Source organism: Rana temporaria, chromosome 4, assembly GCF_905171775.1.
Source record: "Rana temporaria chromosome 4, aRanTem1.1, whole genome shotgun sequence".
Classification (NCBI taxonomy): domain Eukaryota; kingdom Metazoa; phylum Chordata; class Amphibia; order Anura; family Ranidae; genus Rana; species Rana temporaria.
The window spans coordinates 480,888,665-480,912,159 of NC_053492.1; the positions used below are offsets into that span (position 1 = coordinate 480,888,665).

The 23,495-nt window shown below is 50.7% G+C and overlaps 1 protein-coding gene across 2 annotated transcripts in view; it reads left to right on the forward strand.

The window, feature by feature from the left end:
* Positions 1–23,495, forward strand: part of TOGARAM2 (TOG array regulator of axonemal microtubules 2) — a 109,346-nt gene that overhangs the window by 67,072 nt on the left and 18,779 nt on the right. For both annotated transcript variants that reach the window (XM_040351861.1, XM_040351860.1), the window contains exons 12-18: positions 5,648–5,753; positions 8,307–8,542; positions 13,401–13,559; positions 15,003–15,120; positions 15,441–15,547; positions 16,805–17,018; positions 22,600–22,816. In XM_040351861.1, the coding sequence (XP_040207795.1) occupies positions 5,648–5,753; positions 8,307–8,542; positions 13,401–13,559; positions 15,003–15,120; positions 15,441–15,547; positions 16,805–17,018; positions 22,600–22,816 (1,157 nt within the window). The remainder of the gene's footprint in view (positions 1–5,647; positions 5,754–8,306; positions 8,543–13,400; positions 13,560–15,002; positions 15,121–15,440; positions 15,548–16,804; positions 17,019–22,599; positions 22,817–23,495) is intronic.

Here is a 23,495-nt window from a genome sequence, read left to right on the forward strand (position 1 = left end):
ATCTCTGACTCCATCAGATAAACGCACAGAGATCTCTGACTCCTACATCAGATAAACGCACAGAGATCTCTGACCCCTACATCAGATAAACGCACAGAGATCTCTGACTCCATCAGATAAACGCACAGAGATCTCTGACTCCATCAGATAAACGCACAGAGATCTCTGACTCCTACATCAGATAAACGCACAGAGATCTCTGACTCCTACATCAGATAAACGCACAGAGATCTCTGACCCCTACATCAGATAAACGCACAGAGATCTCTGACTCCATCAGATAAACGCACAGAGATCTCTGACTCCATCAGATAAACGCACAGAGATCTCTGACTCCTACATCAGATAAACGCACAGAGATCTCTGACTCCTACATCAGATAAACGCACAGAGATCTCTGACTCCTACATCAGATAAACGCACAGACATCTCTGACCCCTACTAATAATAATAATATCTGATAAAAGTATCAATATATATATAATAGGGAATAGAAGTAATATATAATGGGCCAGATTCACAAAGAGATACTCCGGTGTATTATCTCCTGATATCTCCTGATCCCCCATCGTATCTCTGACTTACACTGGTCCTATCTATGCGCCTGATTCATAGAATCACATACGCATAGATATGGCTGAGATCTGACAGTGTTACACTGTGTTACACTGTCGGATCTTTTTTTCAATTTGAAAATGGCGCCGGGGGCGTTCCCGCTGATTTGTAAATCAGCGAGATACGCGAAATTCACGAATGTACGCGGACCCGACGCTGTGTTCTTACGTCGTTTCCGTAGCGCGGTACCCGTCGTATACTTACCCCTGCTAAAAGCAGGGGTAAGTATTGTTAAGTATGGCCGTCGTTCCCGCGTCGAATTTGAAATTTCCTACGTCGTTTGCGTACGCCGATTCACGAACACGCGCGTCGCAAGTCCCGCTCACGTCGCAACCACTGACGTCCTATTGACGTCAGTGGGAGCAATGCACGCCGGGAAATTCCCCGGACGGCGCATGCGTATTTAAATCGGCGCGGGAGCGCGCCTCATTTAAATAGTACACTCCCCCAGCCGCGGAATTAGAATTCCGCCGGGGGAGTTAGGATCCGCCGTCGCAAGTTTGGAGGTAAGTGTGTTGTGAATTTGACACTTTCCTCACAAACTTGCGAGGGCGGATCTTAATTCACGTAGGTTACACGGATCTAAAGATCCGCTAACCTTTGTGAATCTGGCCCGGTGTATCTGTAGATACACCGTCGTATCTCTTTGTGAATCTGGCCCGGTGTATCTGTAGATACACCGTCGTATCTCTTTGTGAATCTGGCCCAATATATACAGTTTAATATATAATATAAGAAACAATAAATAATTCCTGATTGAAGTAACAATATAGGAATAGATATAATAATGTATAATATATGATAGAAGTAACAATAGCATATATAATATGGGATTGAAGTAACAATAAATAATATAAAATATAAGTAACAATAAATAATATCTGATAAAAGTATCAATAGATATATAATAAGGAATAGAAGTAACAATAAATAATATCTGATAAAAGTATCAATAGATATATAATAAGGGATAGAAGTAATAATATATAATATATTTTCTGGGTATATAAAGCAGAGATTCTCCTCGCTGTATAAAGTTTTGTGAATCCATTTCAAAGATTCTCACCCGGAGATCCTGCCAGGAGCGGCTCTTCCTGTCTCCGGAGGACACCACTAAGCCTCACAATTATGGTGCATTCTACTTTCTACACTGCAGGTGGCGCTCAACCACAGTGGCATTGCAGGGGGAGAGGAAGTCGAGAGGAACTTTGGTTCTTCTAAGGTTTCCTGGGTCACTGTGAAAGCTAGCCGATTGGATGCTGCCGCCCCATGTGACTCTAGCAGCCATCTTGGGTCAGTCAGAGCCTATTTATGGTCACGCATTTCCTTATGTGGGTGGTGTAGGGACGGGTCACCCATCTGACAGGGACGGCGAATAGTTCTGTTGTTTTGTGGGAATGATTTGTGTGTTTTGAAGTTTTGCTTTTGGTTGTAAATTTTAAAAAATAAATGAAAAATTTCTTAATTGGGAAAAGAAGAAGAAGAAGAAGAAGAAGAAGAATGGTGTCAGAGAGGTTCCATATGATTAGGGAAAGGATAGAGACTCCCAAACCCTCTGGGGACCCCCCCCCCCATTGGGTCCCAAACCCTCTGGGGACCCCCCCATTGGGTCCCAAACCCTCTGGGGACCCCCCCATTGGGTCCCAAACCCTCTGGGGACCCCCCCCCATTGGGTCCCAAACCCTCTGGGGACCCCCCCCATTGGGTCCCAAACCCTCTGGGGACCCCCCCCCCATTGGGTCCCAAACCCTCTGGGGACCCCCCCATTGGGTCCCAAACCCTCTGGGGACCCCCCCATTGGGTCCCAAACCCTCTGGGGACCCCCCCATTGGGTCCCAAACCCTCTGGGGACCCCCCCCATTGGGTCCCAAACCCTCTGGGGACCCCCCCATTGGGTCCCAAACCCTCTGGGGACCCCCCCATTGGGTCCCAAACCCTCTGGGGACCCCCCCCATTGGGTCCCAAACCCTCTGGGGACCCCCCCCCATTGGGTCCCAAACCCTCTGGGGACCCCCCCCATTGGGTCCCAAACCCTCTGGGGACCCCCCCATTGGGTCCCAAACCCTCTGGGACCCCCCCCCCTCCATTGGGTCTCAGACCGGCCAAACTCCGCCCCTAGGATGCTGTTGGTCCAACTGAGACCTGATTGGCTGCTCATACTTGTCCCCGGTCGGGTGTGTTGTGAATCACTGGATTCTACATTAATACAAATTCTGTTCTCTGCGAGTTTACTACCCCCCCTCCCCCCGCACCACCCTGCCCCTCCCCCCACACACCAGTCTTGTGATTCGCCATGGTGTACAGCCAGGGAGGTGTGTGCAAATCAGCTTTGCATCCTTCTCTATAAACTGCCTCCTCATTGGTGACCACGTGTCCCGGATTGCCCGGGGCAGTCCCGCATTTTTCAGGTCTGTCCCGTGTCCCGGGCACATTCATTCCTGGTCAATACAGTGTCCCGGAATGAAACTGACACAGCCGCCCCCCGAGGGCCAATCTGATGCCCCCAAAAAAGCTGCCACATCACCGCTTTACTCACTGGGGTAGATTCAGATAGAATTTACGCCGGCGTATCCATAGATACGCCGCGTAAATTCAAATCTGCGCCGCTGTATCTACTTTCTGTATTCAGAGAGCTCGATACGCCGACATTTGCCTAAGATATGCGTGGCATAAGTCTCTTACGCCGTCGTATCTTAGGCTGCATTCTGACGCTGGCCGCTACGTGGTGCTTCCGTAGTTTTCAGCGTAGAGTATGCAAATTAGCTACTTACGCCGATTCACAAACGTACGTGCGCCCGGCGGTAGTTTTTTACGTCGTTTTCGTCGTAACGTTGCTCCTGCTATTAGGAGGCGCAGCCAATGTTAAGTATGGACGTCGTTCCCGCGCCGAGTTTTGAATTTTTACGTCGTTTGCGTAAGTCGGTCGCGCATACGGATGGACGTAATTTACGTTCGCGTCGAACCAATGACATGCTTATGACGTCATTTAGCGCAATGCACGTCGGGAAATTTTAGGGACGGCGCATGCGCAGTACGTTTGGCGCCGGGAACGCGCCTTATTTAAATGATCCACGCCCCCTACCCGGATCATTTGAATTAGGCGGGCTTGCGCCGGGGAATTTACGCTACGCGGCCGCAACTTTACAGGAAAGTGCTTCGTGAATCAAGCACTTGCCCGTAAAACTTGCGGCGGCGTACCGTAAATGCGATACGTTACGCCGCTGCAGATCTGCGTGAATCTGCCCCACTGACAGTACTTGTCCTGGCCGGGAATGCCTGGAGGAGCAAAATCCCCGCCCCCTGCTTGTGATTGGAGGAATCATAAATCCCGCCTCTTGTGTCCAATCCCTGTGCTGTGATTCGTTACAGCACAAGCTGATTTTTGGGGAGGGGGGTGTCCCCGAATGGTGGTTTGGAAATGTGGTCACCCTATCCAGTGGAGGTCATTACCTCGCCCTGTCCAGTGGGGGCGCTGTGTGTTTGCACGCCTGGGCCCAGATTCAAGAAGCAATTGCGCCTGTGTAACCATAGGTTACACAGCGCAATTGCTTACTTGCTCCGGCGTAGCGAATGCTCCTGATTCAGGAACATAGTAACACCGACTGCAGCCTAAAATCTGCGCGGCATAAGGCTCTTACGCCACGCAGATTTTAGGCTGCATTCTTGCGTTGGCCGCTAGGGGGCGCTCCCATTGTGATCTGTGTATAGTATGCAAATTGCATACTAACACCGATTCACAAACTTGCGCGGGCCCTGCGTACGCAATTTACGTAATTTGCGTACGTCGGGTTTCGCGTAACGTTACACATCCTAATAGCAGGCGCAGCCAATTCTATAGGATGGCCACGTTCCCGCGTCGCGACGTTCAAATTTTACGTCGTTTGCGTAAGTGGATCGTGAATGGCGCTGGACGCCATTCACGTTCACTTTGAAGCAAATGACGTCCTTAAGACGTCATTTGCCGCAATGCACGTCGGGAAAGTTTCCCGACGGTGCATGCGCTCTACGCTCGGCGCGGGAGTGCGCCTAATTTAAATGATTACATTAGGCGCCCTTTACGCCGGGCAAGTTAACACAGCGCCCCCGCAATTTACGGAGCTTCTGCTCCGTGAATCGCGGGCAGCGCCGAAAATTTGCGCGGGCGCAGGGCAAAAACGCTGCCCTGTGCCTGTGTAAGAAAGGCGCAGATCCTTACTGGCCCAGATTCAGTAAGAATCTGCGCCTTTCTTACGCAGGCACAGGGCAGCGTTTTTGCCCTGCGCCCGCGCAAATTTTCTGCGCTGCCCGCGATTCACGGAGCAGAAGCTCCGTAAATTGCGGGGGCGCTGTGTTAACTTGCCCGGCGTAAGGGCGCCTAATGTAAATGATCCCGTAGGGGGCGGGAATCATTTAAATTAAGTGCGCTCCCGCGCCGAGCGTCAAAGGACGTCATTTGCTTCAAAGTGAACGTGAATGGCGTCCAGCGCCATTCACGATCCACTTACGCAAACGACGTAAAATTTGAACGTCGCGACGCGGGAACGTGGCCATCCTATAGCATTGGCTGCGCCTGCTATTAGGATGTGTAACGTTACGCGAAACCCGACGTACGCAAATTACGTAATTTGCGTACGCAGGGCCCGCGCAAGTTTGTGAATCGGTGTTAGTATGCAATTTGCATACTATACACAGATCACAATGGGAGCGCCCCCTAGCGGCCAACGCAAGAATGCAGCCTAAAATCTGCGTGGCGTAAGAGCCTTATGCCGCGCAGATTTTAGGCTGCAGTCGGCGTAGCGATGTTCCTGAATCAGGAGCATTCGTAACGCCGGCGCAAGTCAGCAATTGCGCTGCGTAACCTATGGTTACACAGGCGCAATTGCTTCTTGAATCTGGGCCAATGTGTGTAAAATGAGGAGCTGGGAATGTCGGGAGAATTTCTGGATGGGATCCGGAGTGACTGGATCAGGACATTTGATTGGCTGTGGGCTCCTTGCCCCGGAATATGTTGGGCCAATCCCGGTTGTACAGATAATGATATGTGATCTTGCAGGGAGCAGAAGGAGAAGGGGCTCCTGAGCGTGCGCTGCCTGGCCTCCTGGCACCCCGAGGTTCTCTGCTCCAGGATCCACGATGTCTGTATGGCTGTGACCAGAGAGGTAAGTGCCCCTCCCCCCCCGACGGTCTGACCAATCAGCACACAGAGACTTCAATCTCCACCTTTACTATAAACGTGAAGCCCAAAGTTAGATTTTGCTTTAGCTAGAGAAGGAGGAGGAGTCAGAACCTCTGCCGGGTATTTATTGCTGTGCGGGTCCCCTTCGGGTCTGGTACGGATTGGGGGGGGGGGTCTGGTACGGATTGGGGGGGGGGCACGCCATTTAAAAAGTAAAAAAACATGGTGTGGGGGTTCCCCATAAAAAAGCTCAGAAGGGCCTGGCATGGATTTGAGGGGAGGCGCCAGGAAAGCCATCCTTTCCATTCAGCTGTCAGCGGGGAATTCCACTGACAGCTGATGAGTCATCCGTTGTTAAAGAGGAAGTAAAGTCTCCCAAAGGGGAGTCTGTAATAAGGACCTATAGTAAGGAGAGATAGTAAGGACCTATAGTAAGGACAGATAGTAAGGACCTATAGTAAGGACCTATAGTAAGGACCTGTAACAAGGACCTATAGCAAGGGCCTATAGTAAGGACCTATAGTAAGGCCCTATAGTAAGGACCTATAATAAGGACCTATAGCAAGGACCTATAGCAAGGACCTATAGTAAGGACCTATAGTAAGGACCTATAACAAGGACCTTTAGTAAGGACCTATAGTAAGGACCTATAACAAGGACCTTTAGTAAGGACCTATAGTAAGGACCTAAGGACCTATAGTAAGGACCTATAGTAAGGACCTAAGGACCTATAACAAGGACCTATAGTAAGGACCTATAGTAAGGATCTATAACAAGGACCTATAACGAGGACCTATAGCGAGTACCTATAGTAAGGACCTATAACAAGGACAGATAGTAAGGACCTATAGTAAGGACCTATAGTAAGGACCTGTAACAAGGACCTATAGCAAGGACCTATAGTAAGGACCTATAGTAAGGACCTATAATAAGGACCTATAGCAAGGACCTATAGTAAGGACCTATAACAAGGACCTTTAGTAAGGACCTATAGTAAGGACCTATAACAAGGACCTTTAGTAAGGACCTATAGTAAGGACCTAAGGACCTATAGTAAGGACCTATAGTAAGGACCTAAGGACCTATAACAAGGACCTATAGTAAGGACCTATAACAAGGACCTTTAGTAAGGACCTAAGGACCTATAGTAAGGACCTATAGTAAGGACCTAAGGACCTATAACAAGGACCTATAGTAAGGACCTATAACAAGGACCTTTAGTAAGGACCTAAGGACCTATAGTAAGGACCTATAGTAAGGACCTGTAACAAGGACCTATAGCAAGGACCTATAACAAGGACCTTTAGTAAGGACCTAAGGACCTATAGTAAGGACCTATAGTAAGGACCTAAGGACCTATAGTAAGGACCTATAGTAAGGACCTAAGGACCTATAACAAGGACCTATAGTAAGGACCTATAACAAGGACCTTTAGTAAGGACCTAAGGACCTATAGTAAGGACCTATAGTAAGGACCTAAGGACCTATAACAAGGACCTATAGTAAGGACCTATAACAAGGACCTTTAGTAAGGACCTAAGGACCTATAGTAAGGACCTATAGTAAGGACCTGTAACAAGGACCTATAGCAAGGACCTATAGTAAGGACCTATAGTAAGGCCCTATAGTAAGGACCTATAATAAGGACCTATAGTAAGGACCTATAGTAAGGCCCTATAGTAAGGACCTATAATAAGGACCTATAGCAAGGACCTATAGTAAGGACCTATAGTAAGGCCCTATAGTAAGGACCTATAACAAGGACCTTTAGTAAGGACCTATAGTAAGGACCTATAACAAGGACCTTTAGTAAGGACCTATAGTAAGGACCTAAGGACCTATAACAAGGACCTATAGTAAGGACCTATAACAAGGACCTATAGTAAGGACCTATAACAAGGACATTTTGAATGTTCATTTTCCAAATTTTCAAATTATCGCATTTTCAAATTTCAGATTTTCGAATTTCCGAAAATTTGGAAATTCGGAATCTTGGAAATTAGAAAATTAGGAAATCAGAAAATTAGAATTTTTGAATTTCCGAATTCTGAATTTCCGAATTTACCAAAAAAATTTCCAAAAAATGCAAAAAAACGAATATAACGAAAAGAAGCAAATTTTTCGGCACACGTCTAGTGTGAGGATTCTGATTGGCTCTCTTGCAGAGTTACGACCTGCAGCAGATCCTTCGCATTCCACACTTCCGGGTGCGTCCGATGCCTCCCCCCCCCCGCCACACGCTGGGGCTCCATCTGCCAGTCCTATCATCAGTCCAGGGCACAGTAGGAGTCAGAGGAAAGAACCTCAGTGTGTGGCGGGTGGGGGTGGCGGGTGGGGGGGGAGTGCAGACATCGGACGCTCCCGGACGCGTTGAATGCGAAGATTCTGCTGCAGGCCGTAACTCTGCAAGAGAGCGAAGATCGGAGGAATAGCGGCGGCCCGGAAACGCGGCTTTTCTGCGCCAGTTTTGTCTTCTATATCCTCGTCTATGTCGGTGACAGTGTTACTTTAATGGCCGTGTTTTCCTCGCCGTCAGGTCAGCAATCTGCGCTCCAAGGTCTCCCGTCACGCCATCAAGACGATCAGCGATCTGTTCCGATCTCTCCGCAGAAACGTGGACCAGGAGGCGGAGGAAATCACCCGGGTTATGCTCCACAAGATCGGCGACTCCAACGATTTCATCCGGGACGAGGCCGACAAATCTCTGGGGATGATGGTGGAGAACGTGACCCCCTCCAGGGCGATGTGCGCGCTGATCGCCGGAGGAGGCAGGTGTGTGACCGATCGACTGAAAAATCTTTACTATTTATTAGAATGTTCGGTTCCTCGGGGGTGGAGCTTTGTTAGTATAGAGACATGCCCGACCAATGCCTGGACTCTCCTTATACACCATCAAGACCGATGCCTGAAATGTGATACCCAGGGCCGCCATCAGGGGGGTACAGGCAGTAACAAAACCCCCCCCCCCGACCTCTCAGGTCCCCAGGGCCCCGCATGACATCCCCCTTTTTGTGAGCACCCAACCCCCCCCCCCGACCTCTCAGGTCCCCAGGGCCCCGCATGACATCCCCCCTTTTTTTTTTGTTCGTCAGCACGCAAAGCCCCCCCGACCTTAATTCGCGGCAGAAGCCCCCCCCCCCGCGCTTCTCAACTTGCGACACTCCCCTCGCTTCTCATTTTGCAGCGGCAGAACCGCAGTGTTGTGCCTGTAAGGGGCCCCAAAATTCCTGATGGCGGCCCTGACGACACCATAGGGGTGACAGAGACAAGTATGGAGGTGAAGCATTGTCAGGGTCCCGATCATTAGACCCCTGGGTCACTGTGCTGGGTGGGGCACTCCCAGCACAAAGGGAGATACGCAAATAAGCGCTCCCCCCCCCCCCCCCCGCGGCAAAAAGGCCAGTCCAGCGAGGTTACATATTTGTGGGACGTCGTCGACAAGGGGTTGCAGGGGTCTCAAACTGGCGGCCCTCCAGCTGTTGCAAAACTACGGGAGAAAAGGATATGACCGCTCCAGGAAGTTCGAGCAAAGGTAAAAGCTTCTCCTCCGGATTAGAAGCCTCAGGTGCCGGCAACGCAAAACAGGAAGACATTCTGGACGGCCACACTCCAAAAAAGTTTTTGCCTTTTATTCAAAAATTCATGCCGCAGCAGAACAGACAGAAGAGCCGACGCGTTTCACACTAACAAACAGTGCTTAGCCACTTCACAACCGGGCCATAGACAGAATACATCCTCCACAAATGCGGTGATATCTGAATGATGGGAGGAGCTACAGGCATCATTCAGATGTCACCGTCTTCAGCCGCCGATTCTCTGCACCATAAGAACGATCATAGGGGCAGTTCCGCCGCTTGATCGTTCTTATAGGCAGCGGGAGGGGCCTCCCCCCCCCCCTCCCGCCGCCATCCGGTGCTTCTCCGGGCTCTCCCGTGCCATCGGGGGCCCGGAGAGCGAATCGGCCGGCGCTGGCTGGGGAAGCATAGAGATAACTGGTGACCAGATGGTCACCAGTCATCTCTATGACCGTCGGAGGCCCGGGCGCAACGTTATGACGTCACGCCCGTTACTTGGAACTAAACAAAGCCGTAATCGCGGCTGTCGGCATGTGATCGGTGAATGTTTTTTCACCGATCTCATGCTTGTAAGCCTGGAGGAGAGATGTGGGGGGAGGGGGGGTAAGGTCTTATTGACCCCGCCTCTCTCCATAAAGAGGACCTGTCACAGTGATTCCTATTACAATGGATGTTTACATTTCTTGTAATAGGAATAAAAGTGATCAAAAAAAGGCGCTTAAAAAATTATTGCGCAAATACCGTGCGAGAAAAAAAGTTGCAATGACCGCCATTTTATTCCCTAGGGTGTCTGCTAAAAAAAATATATAATGTTTGGGGGTTCTGATAAATTTTCTAGCAAAAAAATTGTGATTTTTACATGAAGGAGAGAAGTGCCGGAATAGGCGCGGTTGTCAAGTGGTTAGTCATAGCTAAGCACTGTGTGTGAAACGCGTCAGCTCTTCTGTTCTGCTGCGGCATGAATCTTTGATGTCCATTTTTGAATAAAAGGCAACAACTTTTTTGGAGTGCGGCTGCCCAGAATGTCTTTCTATTTTGTGTTGTAAAACTACAAGTCCCATCATGCCTCTGCCTGTGGGAGGAGTCATGCTTGTAATGTTCAGCCCTACAATGCCTCATGGGACTTGTAGTTTCCCAACAGCTGGAGGGCCGCCAGTTTGAGACCCCCTGGGTTCAAGTGACCCGATCAGCCCAGAGCAGCTTGTATGTACAACATACCTGCATACAGGACCACTGATAGGGCAGTACATCCGGTCCTGTTGTATTGGGCCCAGGTCCCGAGAAGAGAAGCTTTATTGTTCATTTCTGCCTACGTGAACAAATGGGTTTTACGAGATCACATCCCCGCTTCTACGTGCGTATCAAGGGCTTCAATTACATGTTCCAGGGCCCCATCAGGTCATCAGAGGGGCCCAGAAGGTGGAAGCAGACAAGGGACTTTTTTTTTTCATTTTTAGGGCGTAGGTGGATAAAGTCAGTGCTGCTGTTCTGTACACCCCTTTGTAGGCAGGGTTGGGGGGGGGCTCATCAGGTAGGCTGTCAGGGGCCCCATGATTTCTATCAGTGTCCTTGCCTACGTATACTTACCTCTCTGGCAGCTTGTTTCTTGAGAAGCCAATAAGTGGTAAGACAAGCCCCTTTCTTTGCCCATGTTGTCCCCTGGGGGGGTCTCTTGTGAAAAGCATAGATAGGCCCTTTATGGTGGAACTCCGGCATTGCAGTATAAGGATGCTGAGAGCCTGTCGGGGGGCGGGGGGGTGATCCTTTATGTCTGGGGGTCCTTCATTTATGTTTACATTCTATAAAGAATATTTGTTGATTTGTGGCGTTCCAAAAAGTTCATAGGTCAAAGGTCAGTTAGGGTTAAGGGTGAGACTTAGGGTTGGGGGATAGGGTTAGCAAAATGCTTTCCCCCGACTTGTTCATTCCCCAACTTAGTTGGGGTAGGCGGTAAACTTTGATAGGGGTGGGTCAGCCACGCCTCATGACCTTTGACCTCTGGGGACCCGCCTTCTGACCTTTGACTTCTGGGGGAGGTCCCTGTTCCAATTCCTGAGTCCTAGCCTTTATTCTTCAAGGGAAAACCCTAACCCTAAGTCTCAACCCCAACCCTAACCCTATCCCTGACCCTGAGTCTCAACCCTAACTCTATCCCCAACCCTATCCCTATCGCTAACCCAACCCCTAACCCTGAGTCTCAACCCTAACTCTATCCCCAACCCTATCCCTATCGCTAACCCAACCCCTAACCCTGAGTCTCAACCCTAACTCTATCACCAACCCTAACTCTATCCCCAACCCTAACCCTAACTCTATCCCCAACCCTACCCCTAACCCAACCCCTAACCCTGAGTCTCAACCCTAACTCTATCCCCAACCCTATCCCTAACCCAACCCCTAAGTCTCAACCCTAACTCTATCCCCAACCCTATCCCTAACCCAACCCCTAACCCTGAGTCTCAACCCTAACTCTATCTCCAACCCTAACCCTAAGTCTCAACCCTAACTCTATCCCCAACCCTAACCCTATCCCTAACCCAACCCCTAACCCTGAGTCTCAACCCTAACTCTATCCCCAACCCTATCCCTAACCCTATCCCTAACCCTGAGTCTCAACTCTAACTCTATCCCTAACCCAACCCCTAACCCTAAGTCTCAACCCTAACTCTATCCCCAACCCTATACCTAACCCAACCCCAACCCTAACCCTATCCCTAACCCAACCCCTAACCCTGAGTCTCAACCCTAACTCTATCCCCAACCCTAACCCTATCCCTAACCCAACCCCTAACCCTAAGTCTCAACCCTAACTCTATCCCCAACCCTATCCCTAACCCAACCCCTAAGTCTCAACCCTAACTCTATCCCCAACCCTATCCCTAACCCAACCCCTAACCCTGAGTCTCAACCCTAACTCTATCTCCAACCCTAACCCTAAGTCTCAACCCTAACTCTATCCCCAACCCTAACCCTATCCCTAACCCAACCCCTAACCCTGAGTCTCAACCCTAACTCTATCCCCAACCCTATCCCTAACCCTATCCCTAACCCTGAGTCTCAACTCTAACTCTATCCCCAACCCTAACCCAACCCCTAACCCTAAGTCTCAACCCTAACTCTATCCCCAACCCTATACCTAACCCAACCCCAACCCTAACCCTATCCCTAACCCAACCCCTAACCCTGAGTCTCAACCCTAACTCTATCCCCAACCCTAACCCTATCCCTAACCCAACCCCTAACCCTAAGTCTCAACCCTAACTCTATCCCCAACCCTATCCCTAACCCAACCCCTAACCCTAAGTCTCAACCCTAACTCTATCCCCAACCCTATCACTAACCCAACCCCTAAACCCTAAGTCTCAACCCTAACTTTATCCCCAACCCTAACCCTAACCCAACTCCTAACCCTAAGTCTCAACCCTATCTCTATCCCCAACCCTATCCCTAACCCAACCCCTAACCCTAAGTCTCAACCCTAACTCTATCCCCAACCCTATCCCTAACCCAACCCCTAACCCTAAGTCTCAACCCTAACTCTATCCCTAACCCAACCCCTAACCCTAAGTCTCAACCCTAACTCTACCAGACCTTTGGCCTATGAACTGTAACCCTAAGTGCATCTCCATTTAGTGACTCTACCCACCCTAAAACCCCCATCTTTCCCAGATCACGCTCGGTTTGTCGGAAAAAAGGCAAAAATAATTTTGTTAGGATCGCTCGCCATTAGAAACTTCGCTCGGCAGCCTTATAAAAAGCATTTGCGCCAAGCACGCCAAACGCTTTCCCCGCCTTGTTCATTCCCAGACTTAGTTGGGGTAGGCAGCACACTTTGGTGGGGGTGGGTCAGCCACGCCTCATGACCTTTGACCTCTGGGAACCCGCCTTCTGACATTTGACCTCTGGGGGAAGTCCCTTAACCCTTACCAAATGAGGGGCCCGGGCACACTGGCTATTAAATGTTGGCATCTCTTTGGGCTCCATAGAGGTATAGGAAGACATTGATGCCCATCGTGGTCTCCTGAGGTTGTAATTTGTGCCGTTCTCCTCCACAGTCACCGGAACAGCGCGGTGAGGAAATGTACGGCCAAACATCTGCTCAGGGTGGTGGAGCTCCTGGGGGCAGAGAAACTTCTGTGTGGATCCAGAGAAAGTACAGACTCCTTCCTCCGCACCCTCGTCAGACTGGTCCAGGATGGACAGCAGGACACCAGGTACCCTCATACAGAGGACACCCCCCCAGCCATGCTGCTCAATGGACTTTGACTCATTATGGGATTATTTTACTGCCTTGGGGGGGGAGGGCCCTTTTCCTCTGCCACATGCCATCAGGGCCACCGACAGGGAGGGGGGGGGGGGTACCACCAGGCCTCCTGTAGGGGGCCCAGGAACACAGAGGCATGAGGACTGGCATGACAGGATGAAAGGACAGAACAATGCACTGTCTGTGTCTCTCCCTCCAGCAGCGGAAAGCCGTTTTCTCCCCTCTCCCTCCCACTGGCTTTCAGCTGCTGGAGGGAGAGACACAGACACAGTGCATCGTTCTGTACTTGTCCTCCCATCCCGCCGCACTGATCCCCCTCCCTGTGCTGCCCCACATCCGATTCCCCCGTGTTCCTCCCCCCGGTTTTTCCTCTCCCGCCAGCTAAAATTACAATCCAAAGTGGGCGGGGCCAGGGACACTGGATGTTCTCCAGCCAGGAAGGAGGCGGGGCTCTATCTGACTTTCTGCAGCTTCTAATGCACATGGTGAGAAGCTTACAGGGCCATATTCTCTAAGAATTTACGCCGGCGTATCAGAGATACGCCGACGTAAGTCCGATTCTAAGGCCGTCGTATGTTTACGTGTATTCTCAAACTGAGATACACTTAAACATGCCTAAGATACGACGGCCTGCGCTGTTGTATCTTAGGCTGCAATATCTACGCTGACCGCTAGGTGGCGTTTCCTTTGCGGTCAGCGTAGAATATGCAAATGACTAGTCACGCCGATTCTCTAACATACGCTTGCCTGTCGTAGTGATTTTACGTCGTTTCCGTAAGCGATACGCGGCATAAAGATAAAGATGCCCCCTAAGTGGCGTAGTCAATGTTAAGTATGGCCGTCGTTCCCGCGTCGAAATTTGAAAATTTAACGTCGTTTGTGTAAGTCGTCCGTGAATGGCGCTGGACGCCATTTACGTTACCGTCAAAACAAATGACGTCCGTGAGACGTCATTTAGCGCAATGCACTTCGGGTAATTTACCCGACGGAGCATGCGCATTACGATCGGCGCGGGAGCGCGCCTAATTTAAATGATCCACGCCCCCTACCAGGATCATTTGAATTAGGAGTGCTTGCGCGGGTGGACTTTACGCTACGCCGCCGCAAGTTTACAGGTAAGTGGTTTGGGAATCAGGCACTTGCCAGTTAAACTTGCGGCGGAGTAACGTAAAGGACATACGTTACGCCGCCGGAGATCTCTAAGAATATGGCCCACAGTGTGCAGAGACATCAGAGGAAGACGTTCCAGTCCAGGAAAGGAGCCGGAACAACTGTACAAGACTGAGGGGGGGGGGGGGCGGAGTTAGAATTTAAGTGACCGCCCCCCCACCCCCCTACAGTCCTGAGTGTATTCCACACGTTGCATTGTAATAATAGCCCCCCTGTATTGCAGGTTTTACGGACGTCGGATGTTCAGTCTGGTCATGGCTCATCCCAAGTTCGAGGTGCAGATGGAACGTTTGATCCCGTCACACGAGCTCCGCGACCTCATCGCCACCGTGAAGCAGAAAGTGCGTGAGCTGTGTGACGTGCCTCGTATGCCTCGTATTTCATGTTTTACACCAGGGGGGGTCTCCAAACTTTCTAAAAACAAGGGGCCAGATTACTGCCCTTCAAGGGGGGGCCGGACTGTGGCCAATGGGAATAGAAAATGCCCCGGAGGGGGTAAACAATGCCACAGGCTTGGTGGGAGAATTAGTTCCCCATCTCTGGTATCAATGGGAGGAATATTGCCCAAGGGCCGAGCAAAGGGCCACATCCGGCCCACGGGCCGCAGTTTGGAGATCCTTGTTTTACACAAACTTTATAATACATGATATGATTATTCCAGGAGCTGCGTGACAGCATCTCAGAGATCCCGTCCGCTAGAAGCCAGCGTCCTCCTCAGAAGAATAGCGCTGTGGTGAGGGCCCAGGATGCCCAGCAACCAGAGGAGAGGTAAAGTATATATATATATATATGATTATAGCAGGGAGCGGGTTCCCCTGGGCACTGAAAACTTACTCCGGGGCATATTCTTAAATATCTGAGGCGGCGGAACGTATGTCCTTTACGTTACGCCGCCGCAAGTTTAAGTGGCAAGTGCCTGATTCCCAAACCACTTACCTGTAAACTTGCGGCGGCGACGCGTAAAGTCCACCCGCGCAAGCCCTCCTAATTCAAATGATCCTGGTAGGGGGCGTGGATCATTTAAATTAGGCGCGCTCCCGCGCCGATCGTAATGCGCATGCTCCGTCGGGTAAATTACCCGACGTGCATTGCGCTAAATGACGTCTCACGGACGTCATTTGTTTTGACTGTAACGTAAATGGCGTCCAGCGCCATTCACGGACGACTTACGCAAACGACGTTAAATTTTCAAATTTCGACGCGGGATCGACGGCCATACTTAACATTGAGTACGCCACCTAGGGGGCATCTTTATCTTTACGCCGCGTATCGCTTACGGAAACGACGTTAAAACACTACGGCGGGCAAGCGTACGTTAGAGAATCGGCGTGACTAGTCATTTGCATATTTTACGCTGACCGCCACCTAGCGGTCAGCGTAAATATGGCAGCCTAAGATACAACGGCGCAGGCCGTCGTATCTTAGGCATGTTTAAGTGTATCTCAGTTTGAGAATACACTTAAACATAGGAAACGGACTTACGTAGGCGTATCTGCTGATACGCAGGCGTAAAGTATTTGAGAATATGCCCCTCCATCTTTATAATGAGGGCCTTGGCGTGCAGGCTGCATTGTCCCCGGAGAGAACATCATGGAGCGCTATGTCCAGTGGCATCGGGAAGGGGGGGCTGACGGGGGCTGGAGCCCCGAGCTGCGGCAACAGGGAGTGATTTCCCGCCAGCGCGACCGAGTGACGTACAAAAAGTTCCGCCTCCGGGATCCGGCTCCTATGACGTCCGTCACACTCTTCCAATGCCGAGACCGCTGGACGTGAGACGTCCATCGTAGGCGCTGCCGAGTCCTGGAAGAGGGGGGAATGACACTGCGGCCGCGCTGGGCACTTAAATCCGTGTTAATCAAGTGAGCCTATCACCCTCCCCGAGCCCGCCCCCTGACCACCCCCCCTCCTACGGGCTGAAGCCCCTGGTCTTTCCCCACCCCTGGCGTATGAGAACTTGTCCAGCCTGCGAATCCTGAGGGTCCGTTTGGGAGATCCTGGAATTAATAAAACATTTTTTTCCTGTAGCATCACCAGACCTGCAGAAGCGCAGGAACCAGAAGCGCAGGAATCCCCGGTCCCTCGGAAGACGCCGGTCCGGGCAGCGGAAGTGACGGAGCAACTGAAGGAGCTCAGCAAACTTCTCTCCGCCAAGGAATATCAAAGCAAAATGGACGGCGTGACGCTTCTCCTGGAGCACTGCAAGAACAACGCCAAGTTTGTCGCCTCCAACATCACGCCGGTACGTGGAGAGCCAGAAAATACTATCGACCAATGAGATACCAGGGCCTCTGATTACAGCTTAGTTCTATGCTAGAAACATTGGGCCAAATCCACAAAGAAATTGCGGATCTTAGTTTTAGGCAGAAAAGTTACACTGGCGCAATTTTAGTATTTTAGGTAGCGATCCACAGAGCACTTACCTCTAAAATTGCGCCAGTGTAGCTGATCTCCTTGCATCTTAAGCGATCCCTAATTAAAATGGGCGATTCCCATTTAAATTAGGGCGCGCTCCCGCGCCGGACGGACTGCGCATGCGTGTGACGTCATTTTTCCCGACGTGCATCGCGCATACGTAGTTTACGTCGGCTTTGTGGATAGCGACGGGTTCGTAAAGTTGCGACGGAAAAAAAAAATCAAATTTTAAAAAAAAACACGGCGATCGAAAAAAAGGTATGGTTTTGCATGGTCTACTAAAGTTAGTCCATATAAAACCAACCTTAGTTTTGCGCAAGCAAATTCTTAACTTACGCAAATCACACAATGCCTAAAGCTTTGTGGATCTCCGTAAGTACTAATTTGCATACGCAAGGAGGGATTTCGACTCAAAATGCCCCCAGCGGCGGATGCGGTACTGCATCCGAAGATTCAACAGCGTAACTAAATTACGGATGTCGGATCTTCTGCCTAACTTGGGAAAAATCCTTTTGAGGATCGCTCCCAAAGTTAGGCACAGAGATACGCAGGCGGAACAGCAGTTCCGCCTGCGTATCTCTTTTGTGGATTTGGCCCATTATTGCCATCTTGTTATACATTGTAGATCATTAGCTAGATTCAGAAAGACTTAGGCTGGCGTATCAGTAGAGCCTGCCTAAGTCTGAATTTGCGTTGGCGCTAATTTAAGCGTTTTCTGGTAACCAGATACGCCTAAATTAGGTTCAGATACGAGCGGCGTAAGTGTCTTACACCGTCGTATCCTAAAGTGTCATTTTTAGGCTGGCCGCTAGGTGGCGCTTCCATTGCGGTCGGCGTAGAATATGTAAATCACTAGATACGCCTATTCACGAACGTACACCCGGCAGACGCAGTACAGATACGCCGTTTACGTAACACATTATCAGGCCTAAAGTTATTCCATAAAATAGCTGGAATAGTAATGTTAAGTATGGCCGTCGTTCCCGCGTCGAAATTTGAAAATTTTACGTCGTTTGCGTAAGTCGTCCGTGAATAGGGATTTACGTCATTTACGTCCACGTCAAAACCAATAGGGCCGTGCGGCGTACTTAGCCGCAATGCACACTGGGATATGTACACGGACGGCGCATGCGCCGTTCCAAAAAAACGTCAATCACATCAGGTCAACCCAAATTAACATAAAACACGCCCCCTCGGCCTATTTTGAATTAGGCGCGCTTACGCCCGCTGCATTTACAATACGCCGCCATAACTTAGCAGGCAAGTACTTTGTGAATCATGTACTTGCCTCGCTAACTTACGGCGGCGTAGTGTAAACACGATACACTACGCCGCCGCAAGGATAAGCCTGCCTACCTGAATCTAGCTACATGTGTTATCCTGTATACACTTAGGCCCAGATTCACGTACGACTTACGCCGACGTATCTTCTGATACGCCGAGTAAGTCCACGGATGCGCCGTCGTATTTATGCGCCTTATTCAGGAAACAAGATACGCCTGAATTTTGGCTCCATACGACCGACTTAAGTCTCCTACGCCGTCGTATCTTGGGCGCATATTTACGCTGGCCGCAAGGGGCGCTTCCATTGATTTACACGTCGAATATGTAAATGAGCGAGATACGCCTATTCATGAACGTACTTGCGCCCGTCGCATGAGTATACGCTGTTTACGCAAGGCGTACGCCCGGCGTAACTTTACCCTTCATAAAGCAGGTGTAAGTCATGCTAAGGTATGGACGTCGGAAACGTCGGAACAGCCGTCGTATTTTATGTAGTTTACGTAAGTCGTCCGTGAATGGGGCTGGGCGCAGGTTACGTTCACGTCGTACGCATTGAGCCGGCGTATCTTAGGGAGTATATGCAACGTGATTCTGAGCATGCGTGCGCATGCGCCGTTCGTTAGGCCCTTCATTTGCATGGGGTCACGGTTAATTTACATGTAGCACGCCCCCTACCTTCCTACTTTGAATTAGGCGGGGTTACGCCGACCAATTTACGTTACGCTGGTGTAAATATGGGAGCGAGTGCTTTGTGAATACTCAGCTTGCCTCTCAAAGTTACGTTGGCGTAGCGCATATGAAATGCGCTACGCCGGCACAAAGATGCGCCGATGTACCTGAATCCCGGCCTTACTGTATATACTCGAGTATAAGCCGAGGCACCTAATTTTACCACAAAAAAATGGGAAAACTTACTGACTCGAATATAAGCCTAGGGTGAGAATGCAGCAGCTACTGTAAGTGGGAAAAAAGGGTCAACAATACCCATCTGCAGCCTCACTGTGCCCATATTCAGCCTCACTGTGCCCATAAGCAGCCTCACTGTGCCCATATGCAGCCTTACTGTGCCCATTTTCAGCCTTACTGTGCCCATTTTCAGCCTCACTGTGCCCATATGCAGCCTCACTGTGCCCATTTGCAGCCTCACTGTGCCCATTTTCAGACTCACTGTGCCCATAAGCAGCCTCACTGTGCCCATATGCAGCCTCACTGTGCCCATATGCAGCCTCACTGTGCCCATTTTCAGCCTCGCTGTGCCCGTAAGCAGCCTCACTGTGCCCATGTACCTTATCCGCTGTGTCATTATTGATGAGGAGGGAAGGAAAGCCATATTACTCAGTACATTGTCCCCTCTGATTCACAGCAGGGCTGTGTGTATAGGAAATCAACGCCGTCCACGCCGTCCACTGTAACAAAGCTCCGCCTTCTCCTCGTCACGGACGGAAGGACGAGGAGGAGGCGGGTCGACATGGACGGCGCTGATTTTCTATACACACAGCGCCGCTGTGAATCAGAGGGGACAATGTACAGCGTAATATGGCTTTCCTTCCCTCCTCATCAATAATGACACGGCGGGAGAGGAAACCTGACTCGAGTATAATCCGAGGGAGGGGGGATCCGAGGGGGGGGGGAATCCGAGGGGGGGGGGATCCGAGGGGGGGGGGAATCCGAGGGGGGGGGGATCCGAGGGGGGGGGGAATCCGAGGGGGGGGGATCCGAGGGGGGGGGGGGATTCCGAGGGGGGGGGAGGGAATCCGAGGGGGGGAGGGGGGCATTTTCACCACAATAAAATGTGCTGGAAAACTCGGCTGTGTAACCTTCACCTCAATAGGCGTTTATTTTATTAAAAAAAGAAACATTGTTTCCTGTGACTTTCATTCATTTTCACTTTGCGGAAGAATCTGTTGCGGCCCAATCACCAATGAGGTCTCTCGTAGCCAATCACATTCAACGTCACTTCTTCTGTAATGTTGTAGCTTCTCCAAACCACTTCATTCAAGAATCTCCGCAATGAAATCCGACCTTCCCCCAATCTATCCAAATAAAGAAAGAATAGATTTGGATTAAAACTTTAAGCCCTCCCCTCATGAATGCCAAACCCCGCCCCTTGTCAAATGCCAGCACTAGGGTTGCCACCTGTCCAGGATTCACCCGGACAGTTCGAGTTTGGAATCATGTGTCCGTGTTTTAGACTGCCTGAAACCCGGACACATTATTTAGCCTGAACTATGGCTTCCCAGCAGGGTTGCTGGCTGCAGTTGTATAAGCTGAGAGTGTCTGTTACACTCTGACACTCTGCCCAAAGCACTAACAAACCCCCCCATACACACACACAGATGGCAGAGGAGCGAACGCTCGATTTGCACCTCTTCCCCCCACCCTGTCCCCTCTGTGTCTTCCCCCCACCCTGTCCCCTCTGTGGGTGCCCACACTCCAATCCCCGGCGCTATGCCTCAGAAAAGGAAAGTGGGGCTGGAAATTTGAAGTCCAGCGGCCTCAGATACATCTGGACGAGAGGTGCCGACTGCCAGGGGGTGAGTGAGCTCACCATCCATCCCTGTCTGTGACTGAAGTCTCCCCACCTTCTCTCTCCTGCCTCTGAGAGAGTACACTATGGTAAATCAGGGTTCTCAGAGCACCCCTTACATCAGAGTTCCCCTTTACACCAGAGGCCACAGTGTTTCCCCCTTACATCAGAGTCCTCTCCATACATCGATGTTCTCAGTGTTCCCCCTTAAATCAGAGTTCCCAGAGGATCCCTTATGTTAGAGTCCCCAGAGTTCTCCCTTACATCAGAGTCCTCTCCATACATCAGAGTTCTCAGTGTTCCCCCTTAAATCAGAGTCTGCAGAGTCCCCCCTTACAGTGAAAGGGAACTCTGCGAATTCAGATGTAAAAGGGGAACTCTGTGGACTTTGATGTAAAGGGGGACTCTTGTTATTAACTTCATATGATCAGAAATGTTATTTAATAGAAAAATATATGTATAATTTTATACTATAAACAAAAATTGCCGTGCACCGCTAAAGTGTTCGGGTTTGAATTGAAGAAAATATGGCGACCCTAGCCAGCACTTTTGTGGGCAGGAGAGTCTCTGGGGCCAGTGGCGTCAATAGGGTTGGTGTCACCCGGTGTGGTAAAACATGGTGTCACCCCTAACCCCCCCCCCCCCACCTACCAGCTATTGTTGCCCCTCAGTAAAGACCCCCCTCCCCCAGTATAGACCCCCCTCCTACAGTACACCCCTCAGGACAAATCACCCCCTCCATCAGTGCAGCCCCCCCCAGGATAAACCACCCCCCCAATAAGTGCAGACCCCCTTCAGGATAAATCACCCCCCCCCCCAATAAGTTCAGACAGCCCCCCAGGATAAACCACCCCACCAATAAGAGCAGACCCCCTCCCCCATTAGTGCAGACTCCCCCAGATAAACCACCCCCCAATAAGTGAAGACAGCCCCTCAGGATAGACCACCCCCCAATAAGTGCAGACCCCCTTCAGGAGAAATCACCCCCCCAATAAGTGCAGACAGCCCCTCAGGATAAACCACCCCCCCTAATAAGTGCAGACCCCCTCCCCCATCAGTGCAGACCCCCTTCAGGATAAACCCTCCTCCATCAGTGCAGACCCCCCAGGATAAACCACCCCCCCAATAAGTGCAGACAGCCCCTCAGGATAAACCACCCCCCCAATAAGTGCAGACAGCCCCTCAGGATAAACCCCCCCCCAATAAGTGCAGACAGCCCCTCAGGATAACCCCCCCCTAATAAGTGCAGACCCCCTTCAGGATAAACCCTCCTCCATCAGTGCAGACCCCCCAGGATAAACCACCCCCCCCAATAAGTGCAGACAGCCCCTCAGGATAAACCACCCCCCTAATAAGTGCAGACAGCCCCTCAGGATAAACCACCCCCCTAATAAGTGCAGACCCCCTTCAGGATAAACCACCCCCCCCAATAAGTGCAGACAGCCCCTCAGGATAACCCCTCCCCATGAGTACAGACCCCCCCCATGCACCTTGGTGACGGGCAGAGGCCAAAATCTCATAGCTTCATGAAACCGCTTCTTACTATACAGGATCCTCTCCAACAACCGTCATTTTATTTTATTTTTTATATTCGCAGATCTTTGATGCCTTCAACCCGCGGATGCAGGACGCCAACAAGAAGGTGAATCAGCACGCTCTGGAGTCTGCGGCGGCCATGATCCCGATCCTGAAGGACAGTCTGCACCACGTGTTGGTCCCTATGGTGACCGTCATCACAGACAACCTGAACTCCAAGCACGCCGGTATCTACACCGCCGCAGTGACCGTCCTGGACACACTCATGAAGAATATAGGTGAGTGTGACCGGTGCTCTTCCTTCCAGGCGAAGAGGACCTTCCACCTCCATGTAGCTTTTTATTGCTTTTTTCTTTTCTCGAATTGGTTGTTACAACGTTTTTAGCAAACTTTATCTCAGATCTTTGCCTGATTTTGTTTAGTAGAAGCCGAGAGACACATTTGATGCCTATGTAAAGAAGTGAGCGTTGTCTGTCCTATGATGATCAGGAGGGGGCGGTGCTTGCATACACGGGGCCTTGTCATTGGTAGGAAATATATTCTCTATGGGCCAGATTCACGTAGTGCAGCGGATCTATAGATCCGCTCGATCTACGTGAATTACGATCCGCTCCCGCAAGTTTAGGAGGCAAGTGGCTAATTCACAAACCACTTACCTCCAAACTTGCGACGGCGGATCCTAAATCCCCCGGCGGAATTCAAATTCCGCGGCTAGGGGAGTGTCATATTTAAATCAGGCGCGTTCCCGCGCCGATTTAAATGCGCAGGCGCCGTCCGCGAAATTTCCCGGCGTGCATTGCTCCCACTGACGTCGCTAGGACGTCAGTGGTTGCGACGTGAGCGGGACTTGCGACGCGCGTGTTCGTAAATCGGCGTACGCAAACGACGTAGGAAAATTCAAATTCGACGCGGGAACGCCGGCTATACTTAACATTGGCTGCGCCTGATAAAAGAAGG